Source organism: Pelodiscus sinensis, chromosome 15 (assembly GCF_052426305.1).
Source record: "Pelodiscus sinensis isolate ZL-2025 chromosome 15, ASM5242630v1, whole genome shotgun sequence".
In the NCBI taxonomy this organism is placed as follows: domain Eukaryota; kingdom Metazoa; phylum Chordata; order Testudines; family Trionychidae; genus Pelodiscus; species Pelodiscus sinensis.
In genome coordinates this window covers 43,534,762-43,560,512 of record NC_143066.1, presented here as the reverse complement: position 1 = coordinate 43,560,512, position 25,751 = coordinate 43,534,762, and the positions used below count along the sequence as shown (strand labels likewise).

Below are 25,751 nucleotides of genomic sequence, written 5' to 3'. Positions count from 1 at the left end.
ACTGGTTAAAAGATAAGAAACAAAGGGTAGGAATAAATGGTTACTTTGCAGAATGGAGAGAGGTAACAAGTGATGCCCCCCAGGTGTCCATACTGGGACCAATTCTATTCAACATATTCATAAATGATCTGGAAAAAGGGGCAAACAGTGAGATGGCAAAATGTAGATGATACCAAACTGCTCAAGATAGTGAAGTCCAAAGCAGACTATGAAAAGCTTCAGAAATATTTCACAAAACTAGGTGACTGAGCAACAAAATGGTAGATGAAATTCAAAGTGGATAAATGCAAAGTAGTGCATTATTGGAAAACAATCTCAACTATACATATAAAATAATAGGGACTAAATTAGCTGTTATCATTCAAGAGAGAGATCTTGTAGTCATTGTGGATAGTTCTCTGAAAACATCCACTCAATATGCAGTAGCAATCAAAAAAGCGAACAGAATGCTGGGAATTATTAAGAAAGGGAAAGAAAATAAGACAGAGAATATCTTATTGCTTCTATATAAATCCATGTCATGCTGCATGCAGATGTGGTTCTCTCATCTAAAAAAAAATGTATTGACATTGGAAAGGCTTCAGAAAAATGGGAACAAAAATTATTAATTTGATATAACAAATCTTGCGAATAAAGAGGAAGCAATGGACAGGTATACCTAAACTTTAGTAAAGCATCTGATACTAGGGAAATATAACCTAGATGGGGCCACTATCAGGTGGGTGCAAAACTGGCTGAATAACCATTCCAAGAGAGTAGTTATTGGTTCATAGTCATGTTGGAAGGGCATAACAAGTGAGGTTCCACTGGGGTCAGTTTTGGGATCGGTTCTGTTCAATATCTTCATCAACAATTTAGATATTAGCATAGAGAGTATGCTTATTAACTTTGCATTTGATACCAAGCTGGGAAGGTTCTAATTGCTTTGGAGGTTAGGGTCATAATTCAAAATGGTCTGGACAAACTGGAGAAATGGTCTGAAGTAAATAGGATGAAGTTTAATATTCATGACTGGTGTGGGAAAAGTGAATAAAGGATAGTTATTTACTCCTTCCCATAACACAAGAATCAAAAGAAATTAACAGCCAGCAGGTTTAAAACAAACAAAATGAAGTACTTCACACAATACACACTCAAGCTATGGAATTCTTTGCCAGGGGATGTTGCGAAGTCCAAGACTATAAAAGCGTTCAAAAACAACTCGAGAAATTCATGTAGGAGAGGTCCATCGATGGCTATTAGCCAAGTCAGACAGGGATGGTGTCCTTAGCCTCTGCTTTGTCAAAAGCTAGAAATGGGTAACAGCAGATGGATCACTTGATAGTTATCTGTTCATTTCCTCTGGAGTACCTGGCATTGGGCACTGTCAGAAGACAGAATACTGGGCTACACAGAATTTGGTCTGAACCTGTATGGTCATTCTTATGATATTTGGAAATGAGTCTCTTATGGATGACAATACTATAGAGCTGAAGATAGCATCAGAAGCAGAATCTCCAATAATCACATAGGCTACGTCTAGACTGGCATGATTTTCCGGAAATGCTTTTAACAGAAAAATTTTCCGTTAAAAGCATTTTCGGAAAAGAGCGTAGATTGGCACGGACGCTTTTCCGCAAAAGCACTTTTTGCCAATCTAGACGCGCTTTTGTGCAAAAAAGCCCTGATGGCCATTTTCGTGATCGGGGCTTTTTTGCACAAAACAAATTTCAGCTGCCTACACTGGCCCTTTTGCGCAAAAGGGACTTTTGCCCGAACAGGAGCAGCATAGTATTTCCGTAAAAAGCACTGATTTCTTACAGCAGGAAGTCAGTGCTTTTGCGGAAATTCAAGTGGCCAGTGTAGACAGCTGGCAAGTTTTTCCGGAAAAGCGGCTGATTTTCCGGAAAAACTGGCCAGTCTAGACACAGCCATAGCGTTTTGCAAATGTACAAGCAGACAGCCAAGTCTCTGCTGTCTGCAGATTTCCAAGACAGGAACATTCTTAAGAAAGCAATAAGAGATGAAAACCAATCTCATTGAATGTGTACAGATTCCAGATGGAGGTAACACATTGTGAGCATGATAGGAGTTAATATAGTTTAACACCCATCTGGAGAGTTTCTGGGCTGAGGCATTGTGCATTTTGACCTTGCCACAATGAACAGGAAAAGCTTAGCAGTTGACCTAAAGGCCTTCATTCTGTCCAAATCAAAGGACAAAGCTCTTCTAACATTTAATGCATGTAGAATAGCCTCCCTATTGTCTTAGTGAGGCGGCAAATGAGTTTATTTACATGAAAAGATGAGGCCACCATGGGGATGAACTTTGGATGTGGCCTAAGAGTGATCCTGTCTTTAAAAGAACGTTGGGAACAGGAGGTCATATGCTGTCCAGGAGTGGCCCAAGGCCGGCTGTGGCAGCTGGCACCCCAGGCGGGCGGCATGATCAGCACCCCCACCTGCACAGCCATCAATGGCTGTGATGTCATCACGGGGCGCCCGGACCAGAGGTGCTCTAGGCAACTGCCTAGTTCGCCTAGGCTCATGGGCTGCCCCTGATGCTGTCAGTGCCACTGTCTCCCCTATTCTTTTTGCTGAGGTGATGGTCACTAAAAATGCTGTCTTCACTGACAGGTAAACTACAGTTAGGTTCTAGATTGGATTGGGTATTTGGGTTGGGGACAGAGATTCACCATGCCCTTGAGGAATCTCTCTGTAGTTTTTGGGTGGGTGAAAAAGAATATTCCTGTTTCAGATGATGAAAAGGACTTATGGCCACAAGGTATACTTTGAGCATAAGGAGAGATAGTTCTGTCATTTTAAAATCTAGTATGTAGTCCAACACTATAGGGAGAATGGAAAATGCTGAGGTGCTTTATTTGGAATTACACCAAACCTAAAACCTTGTCTTCTTTTGCAGACAAGTGCATCGGGTAGCAGATTTTCTACAGTGTAGTAGCACTTTTTGCAGCTCTCTACATACTGGAACCATGAAGGAGCCAAACCTTGAGCCGCTGTATCCATACGTCAGGAAGAAGAATCTACCCTTCATTCTGTGAGAAGAGGTAAGAAGTGGGCTGAAGAGGGACTGACGTGTGTGACAACCTGTGGCAAATATAGGTACCCTGTCTCTCAGCCAGGTGTGATCAATCGGTATAATGTTTGCTTCTTCTCTTTTTATTTTTATCATGACCTTCAGAAGCAGAGGAAATGGGGGAAAGGTGTATAGGAGGCCTTTGTCTCATGGTAGAAGGAAAGTGTCCCCTAATAAGTGTTTCCTGAGGCTCTGTGTGGAGCAACAGAATGGCCATTTCTTGTTCAAGTAAGTAGGAACAAGCCTATTGTTGGGGTGCCCCACTGTTAGAATATGCTGCAGGTTCATTTCCAATTCACAGTCATGTGACTACTTGCAACTGAGACTGCTGCTGTATTTTGCAACCCCAGTAGGTAGGTGGCAGACATTAAAACATTTTCCAAATGTACCAATTTCATAGTTTCAGCGCTTCCGTCCACAGGGAGGATCATCTGGCGCCCTCTTGATGATTTATATAGTACATGCTGCCATTGTCAGAAGTCACTGGTGTGGTGTCTTGACAGGTCTCTTGGTGTGACCAATTATGATAACTGTTTAGCTACATCTGTGTAATCTCCTGTGTGTTATATTGGCTATGCACAAGTAGCCAACAATGAAACTCCAAGAGAGCTTCCAAAGACCACAAAATCAGGAAAGGATCAAAGGCTCCTGGACAGGTTATTGTAAATGAAGCACAGTAATAGCTTCCCTAGATCAGATGTTTACGCATATGTTAAGAATGTGACAATGGACTTGACTCAGTAAGTAGCATGGGATTCAATATTGTTGTCTAGGTCAAAGACAACTCCCCAGGAGTACATATTTATCATAGTGTGACAAAACTCCTTCTCAAACTTGGTGGGTCCTGTGCTTTCAGGCAGACTGCCTGCCTCAGAGGCTCACAGCAGCCCTCAATTTAGGCACCACACCTAGGGCATCAGCTTATATTTGCTGGGCTATTCTCATAACTGGCTAGCATAAAGTATTGAGGGAAACCAAAGTCCAGTCTTGGTGGACCTCCAAACGATACAGGGCTGAACAAATACCTTTCTTTTCCCCAGTCTTTTCTCTGAGTTGAAATGCGGAAGTGGGTGTTGGGGGAACCCAGGCCCATCCTTAACTCTGGGTTCCAGCCCAAGGCCCTGTAATAGCAACTGCCTATAAGTGTCTCCAACACCAGCTGTGACATAGCTACAAACCCCTTGAGCTACTTCCCACACCTTTCCCAGCACCTTCCTTCTTTCACGCTCTTCCTCCTAGTATCCACTGGTGACTGTTCTTCCCAAAATTCCTTCAGCTCTCCCTCCATCCTCTCAGCTCCTTGCATACTAACTACAGAGAAGCCTTTTTATAACCAATCTCAGCTGGTTCTTTAATTAGCCCTAGGTGTTCTAACTAGCCTAGGCTCACTTGACTCTGGAAGCCCACTTAATGAGCTCCAGAAGCTCGATTGAAAAAAATCTCTGTTCCCAGAATAACTGGAAGGAGCTAGTCTAGAACCAGTGAGAATGTGCCAGAGTCAGTCTGAGGCTGATATACCTCCCTTCCATTACTCTTTTGTATCCCTCTGGTCTGACCCTGTCACAATAGGTACAAACAAGTTACACGTAACTTTTGATGTATTCGATTGCCACCCTCTGACATTACCTAGATACCACCCATTACCATGTATAGGGGGGTCTGATCACTATCTACCATGTGAAAAAGTCTCAGAGAGGAGCTGTGTTAGTCTATAGCTTTAAAAAACAGTAAGCAGTCCTGTGGCACCTTAGAGACTAACAAAAATATCATGAGCTTTTGTGGATAAAACCCACTTCACCTGATGAGTTGGAGTGGAAATTAATGAATCCAGAGTATACACAACAGCAAAAGAAGTTACCTGTCAATTATAGGACCAGTGTTAGTGATACTCATTGAGTCAAGCTGGATGCATCCCATTCATAGCTTTTGATGTGAAAATGTGAATTTCAAAGGCAGGAAAAATTGCCTTTGTAGTGAGTTGGGCTTAAATAAAGATATTAACTGGTTAAGTTGATAGTGCTGAATTTGTAAATGAATTGCAGTTAAACAGTCTCCCTCTGTATTGGAGGATCAAATTCCTTGTTAGAAGAACAGCTACTTTAAAATCCATTATTGAAAGTCCAGGGAGGTTAAAATGTTCCCAATGTCTGATTTGTGTCCATTAATCATTTGTCGCAGAGACTGTCCAGTTTGGCCGATATACATGACAAAGGGGCATTACTGGCACTTAATGACATATATCACATTAAAAGATGTGCAGCTGTATGAGCTCCTGATGTTGTGCCTTATGTGGTTAGGTCCTGTAAGAGTGTTTCTTGTATAGATATGTGGACAGAGTTGCCCACAGATCCCAATATGGCCATGGTGGTAATGAACCTATGGTTGGTTATACCACTGGGGCTGAGACTCAGAGTAACGGGGTAGCTGTGATGGCTCTGGTTGGTAGAGAAGGATCATGGCATGTGCCTATAAAGCAGGGGTGGGAAACCTTTTTTGGGTTGGGGCCCACTGACCAACAGAAAAATCAACTGGAGGTCACACAGAGAAGGAGAAAGACATTCCCCACATTCTCCTTGCACACCAGAGCCTAGGGGGACCCAGGCTAGTAGACCGTGTGCTCCATCCCCACAAGGTTGGGGGAGGGAGGCTGGAGCCCTAATGCTGGCTTCCCAATGCTGGGGGGGAGGGAGGGAGCCCCAAGCCTCAGTGTCCAGATCCAGACAAGTCGAGGACTGCGTCCGGCCACCGGGCCTTAGGATATCCTTTCAGGGTTGGAGAACCTAAGGTCACTATCTGAATCTCTGCTGAATATTGGTGGAGCCGATAAGGAGACTAGAAGCAAACATCTCAGTGCTAGTAGTGATTCCAGGCTTCAAGATGCACTCGGTACTAAAGCACCACTGCTAAGTAGGTTAGACTCTGGGATCTCAGATACTGCAAGCTTTCTGGAAAACTGAAATGCGTGCAGTGCTGTAATCAGTACCATTAGACAATTTCTTGCTAATATTTTCCCTCTATGTACATACTAAATTTTATTATGTGCACCACCAGTAGAAATACATGCTGCTGTGGGCACTGTGGATGTTCTGCCAATTAGCTGGGGAGCATTTGAATCTTTCCTAGGTGGCTGCCCAAGCACGAAAGCTTATAAGGAACGCCCCTATCATGCCTTCTTGGTTTTAACTCATTGGTACCAAGGAAACTGGTAATCCTGCTTGAGATGGACAGTCCAATAGGGTTGTTTTGAAGTCACTGGTACAGACAGTTTCTGCACTGATGTGGTCTTCATATACATGCTATAGCGTAAGCTCTTGTTTCTAACAAGCAATGCTGCTGTTTTGGAGCTTGTGACCATAGCTTACTAATTATGAGCTCAGTCAAAGACCTATACAATCTGTGCATACCATGCTTCATAGCCATCAATGTCAAAGTAATTGAACGTGCTTAGATTCTCCTCTGACTGGTTTGGGGTTCAGTATGAGGACTTACAGTTCTCTTTGCAAGGGGAATCCGAAGATTCCTCTTAGCTCAACCTCTGCAAGTAAAAGATCCCAGTGATGGTTTGTGCTGTGACCAGAGTGGGTCACAGACTGAAGAGCTTTCTCCATTAGGAGTAGCTTCAACTTTAATTACTGTTCTTTTCAGGATCTTACTTTTATCTGCTGCAAAAAACACACTTTTATAGAACATGCCTCTCTCTGAGGCACTGCATGCAGAAGGAATGTCTGTAATTGATATAGCCTCCTTGAAGGAGAGAGACTTCTTAAACTTGAGGAACCTGGGTATGCCCCTTCCTGGAGGTAATCCTCAAAAGGACAATGAAGGGAAAAGATACAATTAAGCAATTTCTTTAAAAAAAAAAAAAAAAAACACACACACACGGAAGAAACTAATGGAAACCCCGTAATACTAAGAAGGAAAACTAGGGAAAATAATATTTAAGAGATGAACAATTCTAAAGATCTTAATTATGAGCTAACCGACTGCCAATCATTCTGTCTCTAGCCGGGGGAGCTAAGAGGGAACTGAGGGGAGTTCACAGCACTAATTAACCATGAGGTAGAGCACAAAAGAGGGAGAGAACATGTTCAGACCAAATGGACACTGCCACCAAAGATGTCCAATTAAAGCTCAGGAACACACACACCCCTACAGTGGAGCACCCACATGGAAAATACTCAAAGAAAAAATCAGGAATTTCCATTGCTTACCTTAATGGGGTCCAGTAAACTTTCAAAAATATTGACATATAAAGGTCATTGTAATGACTGTCAATTTTCATACTAGAAAAATTAATTCAAAGTAACTGTACATGCATCATTTTCTGGTGTTCTGAAGACCAATTCAGTATTCTGTTGAATATTTCAGATTTGGTTAATTTAGATGCACATTACTTACTTCTCTTTAGAAAATACAAATAAAAGTACTCTTAAAACAGTATTTATTGAAAAAAATTGAACATGTAGGCTTGTGTGGATATTCTAGACAAATAATGCATTAACAGATATTTAGTTCTATACACTGATTGATATTCCTTACCCCTTAATACATGAACAAAGGGTATTAAAATAAGAAACAGGGCTAGAAGTCCCATCATCTCCTGAAGAAAATCCATAAATTTAGCAAGAATTTTCTATAGAAAATGTTATTTATTTTTCAATCTCTGTTCACAGCTGCATTTTTCAAGGGCCACAATAAGCTAAATCCTACACAAACATTCCTTGTGCCAAGGCCAATTAACAGTTATGACATCATACAGAAGAGTACATGCCATAATAATGAATAGATGCAAGAGTGGGACATGTAGACTCAGTACCATTAGCTCTCATTAGGGGAAATAGGATAGCTGAGGATTGATTCGCATGGTGTGATTTTTGTACATAATGTGTTCTGCTTTAAACAGTTCTGCCTTTGTATTATGTGCCCAAATGGTGTATCTATCACATTGCCTTTGTCTTATGTATCAAGTGCAGCAGTACAGGACAATTAAAAAACACAGAAGACACAGGAGAGATGAGTAATAACTATCACAATGCAGACACACTCCAGACTAAATGCAAGGGCTCTGCAGAAGGAACACTGATAGCCCCACTGCTCATCCTCTGCCTGACTGAATATGCAAAAAATGGATGTGAAGGCAGAAGACGCTGCAGGTATCTAATAATATTTTCTTCCAGTCTCCCCTGGGGTTAATGTCTCCCCACTCTGGATTGCTTTACAAATGCAGTCACTGATATATCTATTAAGTCTCGGGGAGAAATGCTGCACAGAAGCTTCTCATGTCTGCAAATCAGAAGTACTGTCCTGGTTACTACAACCCTCTCGCTCCCTTCTAGGTCACTGCTCCAGCCCTCCTTGTTCAGTTAGCTTCACTCCCCACATACACACAGCTGCACATCAATCCTAAATACCACAAATGAACATCTCTTTTCATGTACTCATACAGTCCCCATCAAAGTAGCACTGAAGTACCTCCCACATTTTTAAAAATAGAAAGTCTCACTCCCTTTCTTCCTATCTTACAAGGGAACTAGCTTGATTAGTTTACTGGATTTTTTTTTGCTCATGTTTTATGTACTTATTGAGGAAAAGTCACAGAAATGAGTTTGGTGTTGCATTTGGAATTCTGCATAACCACAGTCATTCTAATTCCTTGAAGGAGTGAGTACTATAGCCTAGGGCTATGTTTCCCAGATGGTGTTCCGTGGAACCTGGGGGTTCCGCAAAGTGAAAATAAGGGTTCAGTGAGAAAATTCCATTGTAACAACATTTTTATGCATATTAGTTTTTGAACTTTATTTTTTGTACACATTAAATGTGATTTTTGTTTTTAAATATGTGCAATTAAACTAAATGTTGATCTCATGACCTTGTTTAGCATTTTTTTTTTACTATTATCTTTACTTATTTGTGGTCTACTTTTTCAGCTCCGTATATAAGACTGTTATTAGGGGTTCCGCAAAATTCTTGCAAGTTTAAAAGGGTTCCATGGCGAAATAAAATCGGGAAACACTTGCCTAGGGTCTTGGTCCTGCAAAAGTTCTGACTTTTTCCTGCATCAGCCTCTCCCAGTTGATCAGCACTTTCATTGTTCCAGTGGTAATAGAGGGGTAGCCATGTTAGTCTGATCTTCCTAAAACAAAAGGAAAAACTATGTATCACTTTAAAGACTAACAAGATGGTTTAATAGGTGATGAGCTTTCATGGGCTCGTTTGAGGAATATGATCTCAGGGTGGGTCTGGTCTATGAAAGCTCATCACCTATTAAACCACCTTGTTAGTCTTTAAAGTGCTACATAGTTTTTCCTATTGTTCCAGTGGGACACAGCTACCATGAGAGAGGTCATTGTTGCTAAGGAAAAGATGATCAGGGAATTCAGCCAGTACCATGGAGTACTTTGAATATTATTACACAACCTTTGAAAGATTCTCTATTCATTGGACAGCCAGTGTAGAATGGAGTATCAAGGTAATGTATTCATCACAACCTGCACTGCTAATCAAATTGCCTTTTTTAAAATCAAATACAGCTTTTTCAGGTGTGGCTTAATTCCCAGACACAATCATTATACTCTAGGAATCATGAGCATGTGGGTTGCTGTGGCCAGGTTTAAGTCCAACATAAAGGGGTTCAATCTATGGAAAGTCAGATGGAAATAAAATGTTTGTCATCTTGACAATTACAGCATCAACTGCACTCAAGAATCCTAGAGAAGCCCAAGGCCGCAGACTAATTTCCCTTCCCAGGTTTTTAGGAGCAGCTGACTGACTCACTGCCCTCCTAAGTTTTTCCAGAGGAATCTGGCTACTCCCCATTGCTCATCATTCTTTGGGGTAAGGTTTCAATCTTCCCCTGTCAACATAGATGACTTTTTGGGGACTGACACAGTTAAAAGTGTTGTAGACTGCCCCCAACCAGTGAAAGACAACTGATGGGTGAGATCTAAAAGGGAGCAAAGTAGCAGCAGTGACATCAGGGAAAGCCCAGTCCCAAGTGATAATGAAAGGGACATGACTTGCCAGCTTCCACAAAGTATGAAGAGAAGAAAAAGTCAGCCACTTCCAAAGAACCTCCGAAGATCAGAGGAGTTTCTCTCCCTTACCGTTTGTGATGGAGCATCTGTTCCGCATAGGGCTCAAAGGAGTTAATAGAGCTCTTGGTAGGCTGCACAAGAGGCAGCCAATAATGGCCAGACTGGCCCATATAAGAAGGGTTGCAGAGAAGAACATTGGCAGTTACTCCATTGAGCTTGAGGAGGGAAAAACTGGCTTCCTTGCAGGCTGAAGGTAGCAAGTGCCCCAGATGAAGTAGTGCTGCAGGCAAAGACCCAAGGAGTTAAAGACAGCTCATGACAAAATGAAGGGAACTGCAGGCTGAGGCAACAGAAAAGAGGGATGTTGGTGGGCTGCAAGGCAGTGGCTCAGGGAAAGGTACTGAGAGTTGAAGGAGGCACAGCACATGGCTGCCAGCTACAGAGTCCCTGGGCCAAAACCTGGAGCCGTGGGTGGGCCCAGATTCTGTCCTTCCCCTGCCTTGCCATTGAGGAAGTGGCCAAACAATCAGTTGCAGAAGCCAAGGAGGGAAGTGGCTGGACAGTGGATTGAGATATTGTGATACAGTGGATTGTGCTCCCTGAAGTGGGGAGCACAGAGTATGGCGGATGTGATGGCTGAGACACACCACCAGAAGCGGGCATGCTAGTTAGCAGAGCTGATCTGAGGGGCATCCAGCAGGGGCGCCACAGTGGTAAGTCGTACCCCATCACAGCCATAGGGAAGAAGAGTGGGAATAAGACAATTTTTTCTCTCCTGAACAGTGGGGCAAAAAGGATTGCTTGGTCTGAGGAGCTAGGGCCTCACTGAAAATATGGGGAGAGACATACCAAATCTTAGGGGCCAAAGAAACAAGAGCCATAGGATAAGATACTCGCTGTCACCTTTTTCATGAGATAGGGTCCCTAGCTATGGAGCCTCTCTCTCTCTCTTCCCTTCCCACTGGAACCTGGGAAGGATTCTTTCCTATTGATCATACTGGGGTGACAGAGGGGGAATGTTAGGTCTGAGCTTAGAGCTGTTGCTAGTGTCAGAGAGAGAGGTAGAGAACCACAGAGGTAAGCATCACATAGGAACCTAGATAGAAAGGCTGGACCATTTAAATCTCCCATTACTACCTGATGTCAATCCAATTTCTGCACTCTTTTTATTCCCAGTATATCCTGACCTGGCTCCCAGCTGCAAATACTTTGATGATATGCATGGAAAGGAAGTAAAGTCCTAATCTAGTTCTGCATACCCCTGCTGCCTATGTTACCATGATTTTCTCAAAGACTTTTGTTTCTAATGTTTTTATGAAATGCCTAAACCACATATGCTCACACTACTCCTGTGGGAATTCTGCTTCCCGTGTGCATGTGGAATTCATGTCCCTTTTACACTTCGCTTCCCGGCAGAAAAACAATTTTCTGACAGAAGCAAAGGAAAGCCACAAGAGTGATCGCACAGCCTTCCCCAGCAGTACCAGCATGTTGCTTTGGGTACCCAGCAGGAAGGTAATTCACTGCAGGAGAAAGGGAAGGCTAGGGACATCCTGGCTGCTGGCTCCTATCTTGTGCTGCGTGCAGCTGCTAGTCCCAGCTGGGCTGCAGCTGGGGGGAAGGGAAAGATTAATTCCCTTTCCCTTGCAAGAAACAGTCAGGGCTGGGTCAGACCCACCTCCATAAACTTCCCCAGCTGCAGGAAACTACTATTTACATGTTTAAAGTAGAACATAAATTATTTAGGGACCCAATTAAAAAAAATATGCACAGTCCATTTCACAAGCAATCATTTTTCACTTTCGCTGTTTCAACAAGGAGTTTGATGCAAAGTACATATCAAACCATAGATGTAGGATAACAGAATGGGATAACACATTTTTTAAAGGGGAAATAAAATATTCTCTACTGCATGATCATGGTAATTACATTAACATTGATACAGAAGAACAAGTCCCATACTCACTTTCAACATGTGCAAATGCACAAAAGGGACCCCGTGGGCAGTAACCTGTTTGACGCATGTCATTGCACTTTGTAGATTTGTAAATCTTAAAAAAAAAAAACAAAAGACAGAAAGTGAGTAACTTTCAAATTATCTGGGTGATAACAGCAAAAGGGCTCAATCTATTCAATTTAACAGAGAAAGTTAAAGGCTGACATGATTACAATGTACAAGTACATATCTGGAGAATAAATAAATTTAACAACTGGATATTAGAGTTCTAGCAGAGAGAGGTGTAGCATAATCCAATTGCTGGAAGTTGCAGCTAGACAAAAATCAGACTGGAAACAAGACAAATTTTTAAGAGAGAGGGTAAATAACCATTGGAACAATCTCCCAAAGTTGTGGTGATTCTCCATCACTGACAATTTTTAAATCAAGATTAAATTTTTTCTAAAATAGGAGCTCTACGAATTATTTTTGGGCAGTTCTATGATGCCTTTAGTCATCTCTCTCATCTTATATGGAAGCTGTTCCATATCTTTTCTCACTTTTATTTCCCTTCTCTTTACTACTTCCAATTCTAATATTTTTTTGGAGCTAGAGCAACACTGCACACAATATTCAAAGTGTAGGTGTATGACAAATTTATATAGGGGCTTGAGGATATTTTCTCTTTCCCTATGGTTCCTAAGACACTTTTTTTCCCACTGCTCCTGCACATTGAGCAGAAGTGTTCAGAAAATTATCCATGACGACATTGAAATCTTTCTAGAGTGGCTAACAACTCTTTTTGTATGCATACATCATGGGGATATATTACTTTACATCAACACTGAATGTCATCTACCATTGTTGCTGCTTGTCACCCAATTTTGTGAGAGCCCTTTGAAACTCTTTCCAATCTGCTCTGGGCTACACAATCCTGAGCATCATTTGCAAACTTTGCCACCTCAAAATTTAATCCCTTTTTCAAACCATGTATTAATATATAGAACATCACTGGTCCCAGTACAGATACTTGTGGAATTCCATTATTTACCTAACTCCACTGTGAAAACAGAACCTTAATTCCTATCCTTTTGCTTATCTTTTAAATAGCTACTGATCCATGAAAACGTCTTCCATCTTATCCCACTTTAGTGACGGATCTTGTCAAAAGCTTGCAGAGAGTCCAAGTACCCTATCCACTGACTCCTCATTATCCACACCCTCAAAGAATTCTGATGAGATATGATTTCCCTTTTACAAAAACAGTGTTGATTCGTCTCCAACATATCATGTTCATCTGCATGTCTAATACTTCTGTTCTTTACTATAGCTTCAATCAATTTACCTGGTAATGAAGTTAGGCTTATCAGTGTGCAATTACCAGGATAGCCTCTGCAGCCTCTTTTAAAAGTCAGTTTTACATTAGCTATCCTCCAGTCATCAGGGACAGGGCTGATTTAAGCACTTTGAGTTCCTTTAGAACTCTTTGATGAACACCAAATAGTTCAGTAATAAGACAGTTATTGGTGTTGACTTTGGTACTGATTTTTTCCCCAGTCTTCTTCCCTATCAATGTTGTGCTTCTGCCTCTTCAAGACAAGGAGAGTTTTGAAGACTTTACCCACTCTTTTCCCCCCATTATTTGTATAGTCATAGTACCTAAGAGCCCCAATTGTGGGCAAGGGGCTGTACAAACACATAACAAAAAGATAAATAGTAAGAGGAAACTAAGGAGTGTTGATGTACTTTCCTTTTCGGGGCATGAATACATAGACATGAAAAATTCTAAGGTCATGCACATAAAACACATGCATACCATAGATGTAAAGGGTTAACTGGTAAGCACTGCCTTAATGGCATACTTACTGGAGTAACTGGTTAACCAGTACCTGGCTTACCCAGAGCAGCTCCCCACCTGTGGGGGTTAACTGATTAAACATGTAATTTAACCGGTTAATATTTTAAATGGGATTTTACTTCCCTAATGCATACTTCCAGTGGAATCCACACTGACACATGAAGAACTTTTGTTTTCTTCTCTTTCTGTCTTCAATTTGGTTATTCAATTTTCCCCAATCAATTGCAATGAAACCTTCCTACTACTGTGATTATACCACAGTGATTTACCATAAATGATCATGCCGTCACAGGAATCAGCATTATGACTTTATTGCAGGCTTAAGAAATAAGATAACTAGTGAAAAGGACTATTTAAATCCAGATTTTATACCTTGGCGTTAAGAAGCATAGCAAAGAGAATTACAAATCATGTGAAAATGTAGTTTGACACATGTCCAAATATTGCAGGAGACATTCTGAAGTTAACTTCTCTTTCATAAATAGAGCTCTAAAAGATGCTAGTAGGTGAACTGTACAAACGATATTTCTAATAAGTTGTTTTGTTTTTAAAAAAGGACCTCCAGTAATTCAGCTACTGCATGAATGACCTGCCCAGATTCCATACAGTTCTGGATAGAATATATCTACTTTTAAGACATGTGAAGGTACAATGCTTTGAAGACAGATCGCAGACGGTAGATTTCAGAAATAAAAATACCTAATATTATGGCTAATATATTAAAAAAAGGCAACTTAGAACTATTGCAAAAACCTTACAAGAGATCAGAAAACTATTTAGATGTACCATATCTAAATGTGCCCCATGTGCTAAGCCAAACATTTGTCTCACTATTTCCATTATTAAGATAAAGCATATTCAGTTCAACACATTAAACCAGTGTTTCTCAAAGTGCACCACAGGCCTCTTTGGGAAAGGCGTTAGCGGGCTCATGCTGTTTTGTTTACCTAAAGGCTCCATAGCTTTGCAGTCTCACAGCTCCCATTCGTTCTGGTTCACTGTCTCCAGCTAAGGGAAGCTGCGGAACTTTGAGAAACACTGCACTAAACAATGGGGAAAAGCAACTTCAGTTCTTACCTCAGGATGGAACTGCTGTTCAGTACGAGAATGGCAATACTGACAGTTATCCCCATTTTCACATTTGGAAGGTTCACCCCACTCATCTGCATGTTTTACAGAGGGGCAAGGAGTAGATCTGGAAAAAAAAAAAAGTGAAATCCAAAAATGCATTTTTACTCATTCCCCAGCAGCAAATGCAAATATTTTCATATTAAGTTCAAAGTAGGGTATCAACTGCTGAAGCCCACTTTTTCCATTTCTACAACAGCTTTCTACTAAGGATGTTAAGGACTAGTCAACTATCTGATAAGCAAATGCTTATTGGATAGTCAGTCAACTAGTCGATTCTCCCCCTTGCTGCCTCTATCAGATCCCAGTCTCCAACATGGCCTTTCCACAGAACCCGGGATCAGTCCCCACCTGATCCCAGATTCTGGGGAAATGCTGCGCAGAACCGCGGCCAGCTGGGAAGTCCCCAGCTGACCCCGGCGCCGCGTGGCATTTCAAATCGGCAGTGTGGCATGGAGCTCTGAGTCCCCTGCTGACCCCGGACTCCATGCTGTGCTGCCTCTTTGAAATGCACAAGAGCCCCTGCTGGGACTCTTGTACATTTCAAAGCTGGCACACCATGTGCAGCCCAGAGTCAGTGGGACTTCCCGCTGGCCCCGGGCTGCAGGTGGAGTTCTGCATTCCCACTGGGGCTCTTGTACATTTCAAAGGAGGACTGCGGAAGTGCCTTTCGGCTAGTTGATGGAAATTCCATCAACTACTCAACTAGTAAATTAACTGTTACTTAACATCCTTACTTTCCATGGGGACCAGGCCTGGGGGCCACTGAAGCCTGCAAGTGTGGACCTTCAATATTTTGGGAGTTTTTTCAGTAAATGCAATCTTTTGGTAAAAGGATGCATAAATCACAGTTGAATTCAGTTTCTCTTCTGTTTAGTGATGGTTACTTACAATCATGGGCTTGTTAGGTTAATCCCTTCAGTACTGCTCTACTGAACTGACAATACAGACACTGAAAAACTACATTTCTCAGGCCACCAATTCATAATAAAAATCAAATGTCAGTAAGTTTTTAGCAAAGCTTGGTTATGAAAGTACTGCCTGGAGAAAGGAAGTTGTAATGGGAGAAGTCAGCTAAATCCACAAATGATCAATGATTCTAATTTCTATCAACAACAGGAAGAACTGAGATTCTGAATTGATGCCAAGAGATGCAGAAACTGTTTCACATCCTCTCAGAGAAGACTGATGTTTTATAGTCATGTTTTAGTTACTTTATCATTCAGAGCTGTTCAATCATTCTGAAAAAACTTAAAAAACAATTAATAGTCTAGCAACACCTTAAAGACTGACTACTAAAACATGTAGGTAGTATCATGAACTTTTGATAGAAAAAGGTACAAATTGTTCTTAAGTACCTATAGTTTGATTGATTAAGTCATTAGGTTGTGGAAGGTAGTGTGCTAGCCAGGTAATATCTTTATTCATACCTTTGTGATGGCTCCCAAACTTGTAAATTAAGTTAAGTTCCAACGCTTCCCTGTGTATTTGGCTTGTGGAATTCGCCTAAAACAACATGGTGACTTTGAGATCCATTAATGAGTGCCAGGGCACGTTAAAGTGTTCTACAACAGGTTTTTTTGTGTTGATTTTTCAGATAGCTGATTTGTGTCCATTAATTCTCTCTCATAGAGACCATCCAGTTTGGACAACCGGAATTGGCAACGGGACTGATTTCCAAGAGTGGATTTCTGGATGATTATGATGGAGGTGTGCTGCATGGTTACTGGAAAGAATTTGTTTGAGGTTAGGGGGTTATCTGTAGGTGAGGATTGGCTTTTCCCCCAAGGCCTGTGAAAGTGAGGGGTCATTTTCCAGGATGGGTTGTATATTGTTCATAATGCATTGGAGGGGTTTAAATTGTGAGAGCTGTAGGAGATGACAAATGGAATTCTTTTGTTTTCACTTCTTTGCCTGTCTTGGAAGTAATTCATGTCTGGGTACTCTTTGGGCTCTGTCGATCTGTTTTTTCACTTCTCCGGGTGGGTATTTCAGTTTTAAGAATGCTCTATATAGATCCTGTAGGTGTTTGTCTCTCTCTGTGGGACTGGATCAAATCTGGTTGTATCTTAGGGCTTGGCTGTAACAATAGATTGAGAAATGTGTCTTGGATGGAAGTTAGAGGCATAAAGGTAAGTGTGGCAGTTGGTAGGTTTCCTGCATAAAAAAGGTGGAAATGTGTCTGTCATGTAATTGTAATGTAGTGTCAAGGAAGCAGATCTCTCGTGTGGATTGATCCAGGCCGAGGATAACGGTGGGGTGGAAGTTGCTGAAATCCCTGTGAAATTCTTTAAGGGTCTCTTTCCTGCGGGTTCATATGATGAAGACGTCAACAATGTAGCGTAAGTAGAGGAAGGCTGCTAGAGGTGGAAAGCTGGGGAAACATTGTTCAAGGTCAGCCATAAATACGTTGACATATTGTGGGGCCATGGAGCTGCCCATGGCTGTGCCACTGACTTGAAGATACAAATTGTCTCCAAATTGGAAGTAGTTGTGGGCGAGGAAAAAGTTGCAGAGTTCTGTAACCAGGTGTGCAGTGGTATCATCAGGGATGGTGTTCCTGATAGCCTGTGATCCATCCTCATGTGGAATGTTGGTGTAAAGAACGTATACATCCATGGTCAGGGTTCGCCGAACCACGGCGAGCCTTGCTCGCCAGCCGCGCTGTCCAGCGATCTGCGCATGTGCAGATCGGCTCTTTGTCGAGCCCTGTCCATGGTAGCCAGGATGGTGTTTTCAGGAAGATTACTGATGTTCTGTAGTTTCCTCATGAAGTCAGTGGTGTCTTTAAGATAGATAGGTGTGCTGGCAGCATAGAGTCTGAGGAGAGAGTCAATATAGCCAGATAATCCTTTTGTAAGTGTACCAATGCTTGAGATGATGAGTAGTTCGGGATTTCCAGGTTTGTGTATCTTGGGTAGCAGATAGAAAACTCCTGGTTGGAGATTGGTGGGGGAAGGGTGTTTGTGTAAATTTGGTCCTGAACAGTATCAGGGACCTTCATGAACAGCTGATTTAGGGTTTTTTGGTATTCTTTACTGGGATCAGAGAAGAGAAGCTTGTAGAATCTGGTGTTGGTGAGTTGTCTGCTCACCTCCTGTTGATAATCTGTTCTATTCATGATGACTACAGCGCCCCCTTTGTCAGCCTCTTTGATTATGATGTTAGAATTGTTTCTGAGGCTGTGCATATCATTGAGTTCTGCATGACTGAGGTTATGTGTTATATGTTATCGTTTGCTGATGTCAGCCTGTGCACATTTGCGGAAGCAATTGATGTAGAAGTCAAGACTCTTGTTATGACCATTAGTAGGGGTCCATATAGAAGCTTTTCTCTTGTGGGTTTGGCAGGCGGGAGCTGCAAGGTCAGTGTGTTGTACATTGGTATGCAGGAAATATTCCTTTAAGCGGAAGCAGCGAAAATAGGCCTCCAGTTCTTCACAGAACTGAAATATTTGTGAGGGTGGCAGGGCAGAAGGAGAGTCCTTGAGGTAGGATAGATTCCTCTGCCGGCTGAAGAGTGTGGCTGGATAAGTTGACAATGAAGCTAGGTGAGTTGAAAGTACCAGGAATGAGAGATCCTGAGGTGTGTAGGAGTTTGGATAGTTTATTGTCCTCTTTCTTCTGAAGGGAGATTAAGTGATCCTTGTAGGTGGCTTGTTGGGTTTTAGTAAAGTCCAGCGAAGAGGAAGTGTGTGGGCAAGCTTGGTTTTTTATGAGAGTTTCTAATGCTGAGAGCTCCTCCTTGATTTTCTTCTTTTTGTTGTATAGTATGCTGATAAGGTGGCTCCTGAGTTTCTTTGAGAGAAAGCGAAGTTACTCACCTCCGGTGCAGTAACTGTCGTTCTTCGAGGTGGTGTCCCCGCGGGTGCTCAACCATGGGTGCTGGGCTTGCCCCGGCGCCGCAGACGGAGACTTGTTGTTAGCAGTGTCTGGCCGGACCACGCATGTGCCGCAGGCTCGCAGCTTTCGCGCTCTTTCTGTCGCGCGGTCCGGCCCCTCCGCCAGTTCCTCGAAACCGCCTCGGAGTCTGTAAGAGACAAGCAGAGAGAGAGAGAGAGAGAGAGGGGGGACTCCGAAGCAGGGAGGAGGGCGGGTAGCGAAGCACCCGCGGGGACACCACCTCGAAGAATGACAGTTACTGCACCGGAGGTGAGTAACTTCGCTTTCTTCTTCGGGGATGTCCCCGCGGGTGCTCCACTATGGGTGACTGCATAGCGGTAGTCGCCGAAAGAGGAAGGAGGGCAAGGAGACCCTATTTATCCGCCGTGGAGAGCACCGCAGTCGCCACTGCCCCATCTGAATGAGAGAGAGAGAGAGATAGAATAATGCTTAGCGAAGGTCCCATGAGAGGACCAGGTCGCCGTTCTGCAAATGTCCTTCAGAGATACGCCTCTGTGGAAGGCTGTAGATGTGGCCATGGCTCTAGTGGAATGAGCGTGTGGTTGGGACGGAAGGGGCAACCCTCTTGCTGCGTACGATTGCACTATGCATGCCGTTACGAGATTGGAGATTCTCTGGGAAGATAGGCGTTGACCCTTTGACCTGTGCGCCAGGGAGACGAATAAATGGTCCGTAAGCCTGAACGGTTTAGTACGATCTATGTAGAACGCTAAGGCCCTGCGGATGTCCAAGGAATGTAGGACCACATCCCGTGGCGAGGCATGGGGCTTCGGGAAAAAGGTTGGCAAGATGACTGGTTCATTAACGTGGAAATTGGAGACAATCTTGGGTAGGAACCTCGGATGTAATCGTAGGACTACCTCATTGCTACGGAAAATCGTATATGGTGGAATGGCCATCATGGCGGAAAGCTCGCTAACCCCGCGTGCAGAGGTTATTGCGAGCAGGAAAACCATTTTCAGAGTGAGGAATCGTAAGGATACGGTCGCCAGAGGCTCAAACGGTGGCCTCATTAGGGCATCGAGTACCACAGGCCAGTCCAGGCTCCACACAGGAGGGACTGGGTTGAGTGGTGGGTCCATATTGATAAGGCCCTTGAGAAATCGTTTAGTCGTAGGATGGGCGAAGATAGAAACGCCATCTATAGGTGATGTGAATGCCGATATTGCTGCGAGGTGCACCCTGATGGAGGCTAACGCAAGACCCTTGTTTTTTAGTTGCAGTGCATAGTCCAGTACGGAGGAAATGGACGGACGTGTCGGATCGTGGTGGTTCGAGGTACACCAGGAGGAGTATCCGTGCCACTTGTGAAGGTAAGTTTTCCTCGTGGTTTGTCGCCTACTCTGTACTAGGACGTTTTGGACTGCGACAGAGCAGAGAGATTCACTTGGGTTCAGCCAGTTAGGAACCATGCTGTTAGGTTCAGCATTTGTATTTGGGGATGTTTCAGGCGTCCTCGGGCTTGTGTGAGGAGGTCGTGGAGAGGCGGAAGGCGGATCGGTGTTCGTACGGAGAGGCGATGCAGGAATGGGAACCAGTGCTGGCGAGGCCAATCTGGGGCTATGAGGATTATCGTAGCCCTGTCCGCCGTCAGCTTCTGAAGGACCTTGGGAATGAGAGGTATGGGGGGAAATGCATAAAGGAGGGGTCCGCTCCAAGTCACGAGGAAGGCATCCCCTAGAGATGCGCAGCCCAGGCCCGCTCTGGTGCAGAACTTGTGGCATTTTGCGTTGGCGGGAGTTGCGAAGAGGTCCACTCAGGGAGTCCCCCAACGTTGGAAGATGTCGCATAATATGCCGTCGTGCATTTCCCATTCATGTTTTGAGTGGAAGTGTCTGCTCAGAAAGTCTGCTGTCACGTTTGTGGTGCCAGGTAAGTAGGATGCCAAAGGAGTCACCCCGTGGTGAATGCACCAGTTCCAAAAGCGGATAGCTTCCGTGCACAGGGAACGGGAGCGAGCGCCGCCCTGGCGATTTACATAGTACATGGCTACGATATTGTCTGTAAGTATCGTCACAGTGGTATTTCGAATGTGGACGAGGAAGGCCTTGCATGCGTTGAAAATAGTACGAAGCTCTAGAAGGTTTATGTGCAACCTTGCTTCTTGTGGGGACCATTGGCCTTGTACCGAGAGGGAACCCATGTGGGCCCCCCCAGCCTAGTAAGGAGGCGCCCATTGTGATTTGGTGGAGAGGCTGCTGCGGGTGAAATGGTACGCCCGACAGCAGGTTTGTGTGGCTGGTCCACCATCGGAATGATTGAAGAACGGCCGGTGGCGGTGTAACGGGCCTGTGGAGGTCGTATCTGGTGTGGTGGCATACGAGGCTCAGCCAGTGCTGAAGGGCACGCAGGTGTAGTCTGGCGTATTTCACGACGTATGTTGTGGCGGCCATGTGGCCCATGAGTCTGAGACATGTGATGAGTGGAACGGTGGGGCTCATGGTGATGGTGCAAATGAGGTCCTGGATGGCCTGAAACCTCTGCAACGGTAGGAACACTCTGCCAGCGAGTGAGTCCAGACGGGCCCCAATGAACTCGATGTCCTGAGTGGGATGCAAGACGGACTTCTGCTCGTTGAGGAGGAGTCCGAGCGATCGGAAGACTTGCATCGTGAGGTGAACCATGTGGGAGACCTCGTGTGCCGAAGCGCCTTTGAGCAGGCAATCGTCCAGATAAGGGAAGATGAGCACCCCTTGACGTCGGAGAAAGGCCGTGACCACGGATAGGACCTTTGAGAATACCCTGGGGGCTGAAGATAGCCCGAAGGGGAGGACCTTGTATTGAAAATGGTCCTTCGCCACGACGAAGCGCAAGAACCTTCTGTGAGCAAAGTGAATAGGGACGTGGAAATAGGCGTCCTGGAGGTTGAGGGCGGCAAACCAGTCCTGTGGATTTAAAATAGGGATTATGGCTGCTAACGTTGTCATTTTGAATCGTTGTTTTCTGAGATATTTGTTCAGACGACGGAGGTCTAGGATAGGATGCCAGCCTCCGGACCTTTTCTGGGTGAGGAAATAGTGAGAGAAACCCCTGTTCCTGAAGTCCTTTGGAACTGGCTCTATGGCACCCAGAGAGAGAAGGCGGTCGACCTCTAGTCTGAGGAGAGTCTCGTGAGAGGGGTCCCTGAAGAGGGACAGGGTGGGAGGAGTGGTTGGTGGGATGGCTATAAGAGGGATAGGATAGCCGAACTGAACAATCTCGAGGACCCATTTGTCCGTGGTGATTGTTGACCATTGATGTAGAAAGGGTCTTAGACGGTAGTGAAACAGCTGGGTTGAACGATTCACGGTGCTGCCTGTGGTTGTGTGCTCGCCCTCGACCAACACATCAAATCTGTTGCTTGCTGTTGGAAGGTATGTTCGTTCTGCCGTTCAGGTTTCGGCGTTGTTGAGGCCTCTGGTGAGAACGCTGGTTGTCAAAAAGCCTCTGTTGTTGGTGGTGCTGCTGCCGCTGGTGTCTAATGTAGGGGTAATCATATCTGCGCTGATATGGTGATTACCGACGTCTCTTAAGGGGGGGCGTATACATCCCCAGAGTTCGCAAGGTTGTCCGAGAGTCTTTAGAGGAGTGCAGGATTGCATCCGTGGTCTCTGCGAAGAGCTTATCCTTGTCGAAGGGTAAGTCCTCGACCTTCGTCTGTAGTTCCTTTGGAACTCCTGCCGCTTGAAGAAAAGAAGCTCTACGCATAACAATAGCCGTAGCGGCAGAGCAAGCAGCAGTATCAGCCACGTCCATGGCCATCTGGAGGGACGTTCTCAGGATCAATCTTTCTGAATCAGGGAGATGATCCATGAGAGGAGTGAGGCGTGAAATTGTGTCGAAGGAATGATTGGAAAGATGCACCGAGTAATTGGTGATTCTGAGGAGTAAAGTCGCTGAGGTGTATACCTTTCTGCCCAGGACGTCAAGCCTCCTTACGTCTTTATCAGAGCCCTGGTGTTTGAGATGAGGGGCTCTAGATCTCTGCTGAGCTGCGTCAACTACTAAAGAGTTAGGCTGTGGATGGGCGAAGAGGAATTCCATGCCCTTTGGTGGCACAAAATATTTCTTGTTGGCTCTTTTGTTGGTGGGAAGGGCCGACGCTGGAGCATGCCACACTTCGTCAGCCAGTTCCAGGATGCCTTCGTCGAGAGGGATGGCGAGGTGTGAACTGTGTCGCGGTTGGAGATTCCTAAAAAGCTTGTGTTGCTTATCTTTGAGCTCTTGTAGGGGAATCTCCTGGGTAATCGATACCCGTTTAAATAATTCTTGGAATTGACGGAGGTCGTCTGGAGGAGAGCTATCGTCGGGGTTCACTGCATCCTCCAGAGGAGATGAGACTGGAATGGAAGACCCCGAGGCATGGTGCACGAAGGGAGTATGTTCCGGCTCTGAAGAGTGGTGAGATGGTGATGGCGCATGATGCGGAGGAGTAAGGGGAGCCGGGGTTGGAGAGCGCCTGTGTGCAGCGTAGTCAGAGACGGATCGTGGTCGATAAGAATACCGGCTATGGGAATGTCGAGAGTCACGGTCGTTGCGATGGTAGGCGCCATGACGCGGCAAATGGTCATAATTGAAGCTGGAGCGGCGGCCGTACCGATAACGGTACGGGGAGCAGGGCGAGCAGGAGCGGAGGTGTGATGCCCTGGAAGAGGCAGGAGAGGGAGAGAGATGCCTGTACTGGTGCCTGCGATGGGGAGATCCAGCAGCCAGAAACGGTGAGGGCAGTCTCGACGAGGTGCGAGGAGAGCGGCACCGGTGAGAGGACCAGCGTGGGGATCGCAGCGCCGGCTGAGAAGAGGACGGTGCTGGGGAGAAGAAGCGGGAGCAGGAGCAGCTGTGGCGGCGTGGGGAATAGAAAGCAGCAGCAGCAGGGCTCCGGGGTGATTGACGTGTGGCAGGCGCTGAAGCGCTAGCCGCTGAATTACTTAGCTCCTGCTGTGGAGGAGCAGGAGCGATCGGCACCGCGCCGGCCCCAGAACGGGTCGGCGCCCTGTGGTCCGGCACGGCGCAGCTACTGGAAGGCGGTGCTGGGGCGGTTGTCGCGGCCAGTGCTGTGATTGGGTCCGGGGCTGCTCTCGGCGCCGGCTCAACACTCGGCGCCGGAGGAGGCGGCAGCGGCTGAACTGAAGCCGGCTGGGGAGCTGACGTCTTTGCAGGCTCCCGTGGCCGCTTAGACTTTGAAGCCCCTGAGGCAGGGGGACATGGCTTTGGAATGCCAGAGGTCCCCGGTGTCTGTGCCTGGCTGTCCCTGCCATTCAAGGCAGCTGGCAGGGATCTTGCTGGGGACAATGCCATTTTCTTCTGCAGTCCCACAGTAGCGGAGGAAGCCCGGCGCTTAAGAGGCTGCTGATTCAAGTCAGCTTGCTGCAGCTGCAAGGCTGTATCAAAGAGCAGCATACGGAGGCGCCTCTCCCTGTCTTTCCTGGCTCTGGAGGTGAGCCTTAGGCAATGGTGACACTTCTGGGGGATGTGAGACTCCCCCAGGCAACGAATACAGTCTGTATGGCCGTCAGAGGCTGGCATTGCCTCCCGGCAGGAGCCGCATTTTTTAAAGCCGGCAGCTGACATGTCGGGAGCTCGCTGCTTCTTAGCTGTTATTGGTTTTGAACAGTAGGTGGTTATTAAAGCTGATAAGATATCAAGAACAAAAGATAGCTAACAGTCTGTCTTTTTTTTTTTTTTTTTTTAAAAGGTGAGCGGAGCTCTATACGGAGGAGCTGACAGGAGAACAGCTGAAAGGCGGGAGGTAAGAGTGGTCTCCGCTTTCACTCCCGATAGTTCTTGTTTGTCCTTCCCTTCTTGAAAGAAAAGTTTTTTTTTTTTAACTTTATGGGGAGAGGGAGGAAAAGGATATTTTATATGTAGAAAGGGAGAACTAGAAGCTGTCTAGCTCTGAGGAGAGAGGAGCGCGGTTACAGGCGTCTGCAGCCTGAGGCGGTGAAGAGGAACTGGCAGAGGGGCCGGACCGCGCGACAGAAAGAGCGCGAAAGCCGCGAGCCTGCGGCACATGCGTGGTCCGGCCAGACACTGCTAACAACAAGTCTCCGTCTGCGGCGCCGGGGCAAGCCCAGCACCCATAGTGGAGCACCCGCGGGGACATCCCCGAAGAAGAACGTGGCATAATCTCTGGCTGCAGTCTGTGGGATATGTAGATTGCAGTGGATTTTTCAGTCAGTGCATGAGATATGATGTTCATCTGTTTACACTTGGATAGGAAGACAATGTCTGTTTGGATCTGTGCAAGTTTCTTTGTGCACTTGATGGATTTCCACTCCATAGGACTGAATGCAGTGCCTTGCATGTTAAAAAGCAATCAATCATTCTGAAGTATGTTGTGACAAGCCCCATAAAACTATAGGAAACATTCTAATACTTTTATACTGGGTATAAAAGTCATTCTTCCGCTCTACTCTATGCTGATTAGGCCTTAATTGGAGTATTGTGTCTAGTTCTGAGCAAAACATTTCAAGAAAGATGAGGAGAAATTGGAGAAGGTCCAGAGAAGAGCAACAAAAATGATTAAAGGTCTAGAAAACATGAACTATGAGGCAAGACTGAGCTTGTTTAGTTTAGAAAAGAGAAGACTGAGAAGGGACATGATAGCAGTTTTCAGGTATCTAAAAGGGTGTTACAGGCAGTCCCCGGTTATGTACAAGATAGGGACTGTAGGTTTGTTCTTAAGTTGAATCTGTATGTAAGTCGGAACTGGCGTCAGCCGCTGCTGAAACTGATCAGTTTCAACCGCGGCTGAATCTGGATGCCAGTTCCGACTTACATACAGATTCAACTTAAGAAACCCAGGCGTCCCCAAGTCAGCTGCTGCTGAAACTGATCAG

The 25,751-nt window shown here is 45.0% G+C and overlaps 1 protein-coding gene across 5 annotated transcripts in view; it reads right to left on the bottom strand.

Moving 5' to 3' along the window:
- The window catches only part of UNKL (unk like zinc finger), a 147,178-nt gene that overhangs the window by 87,501 nt on the left and 33,926 nt on the right, over positions 1-25,751 (bottom strand). For all 5 annotated transcript variants that reach the window (XM_089769358.1, XM_089769357.1, XM_075899990.2 and 2 more), the window contains 2 exons: positions 14,981-15,098; positions 12,076-12,160 (listed from right to left, as the gene is read on the bottom strand). In XM_089769358.1, the coding sequence (XP_089625484.1) occupies positions 12,076-12,160; positions 14,981-15,098 (203 nt within the window). The remainder of the gene's footprint in view (positions 1-12,075; positions 12,161-14,980; positions 15,099-25,751) is intronic.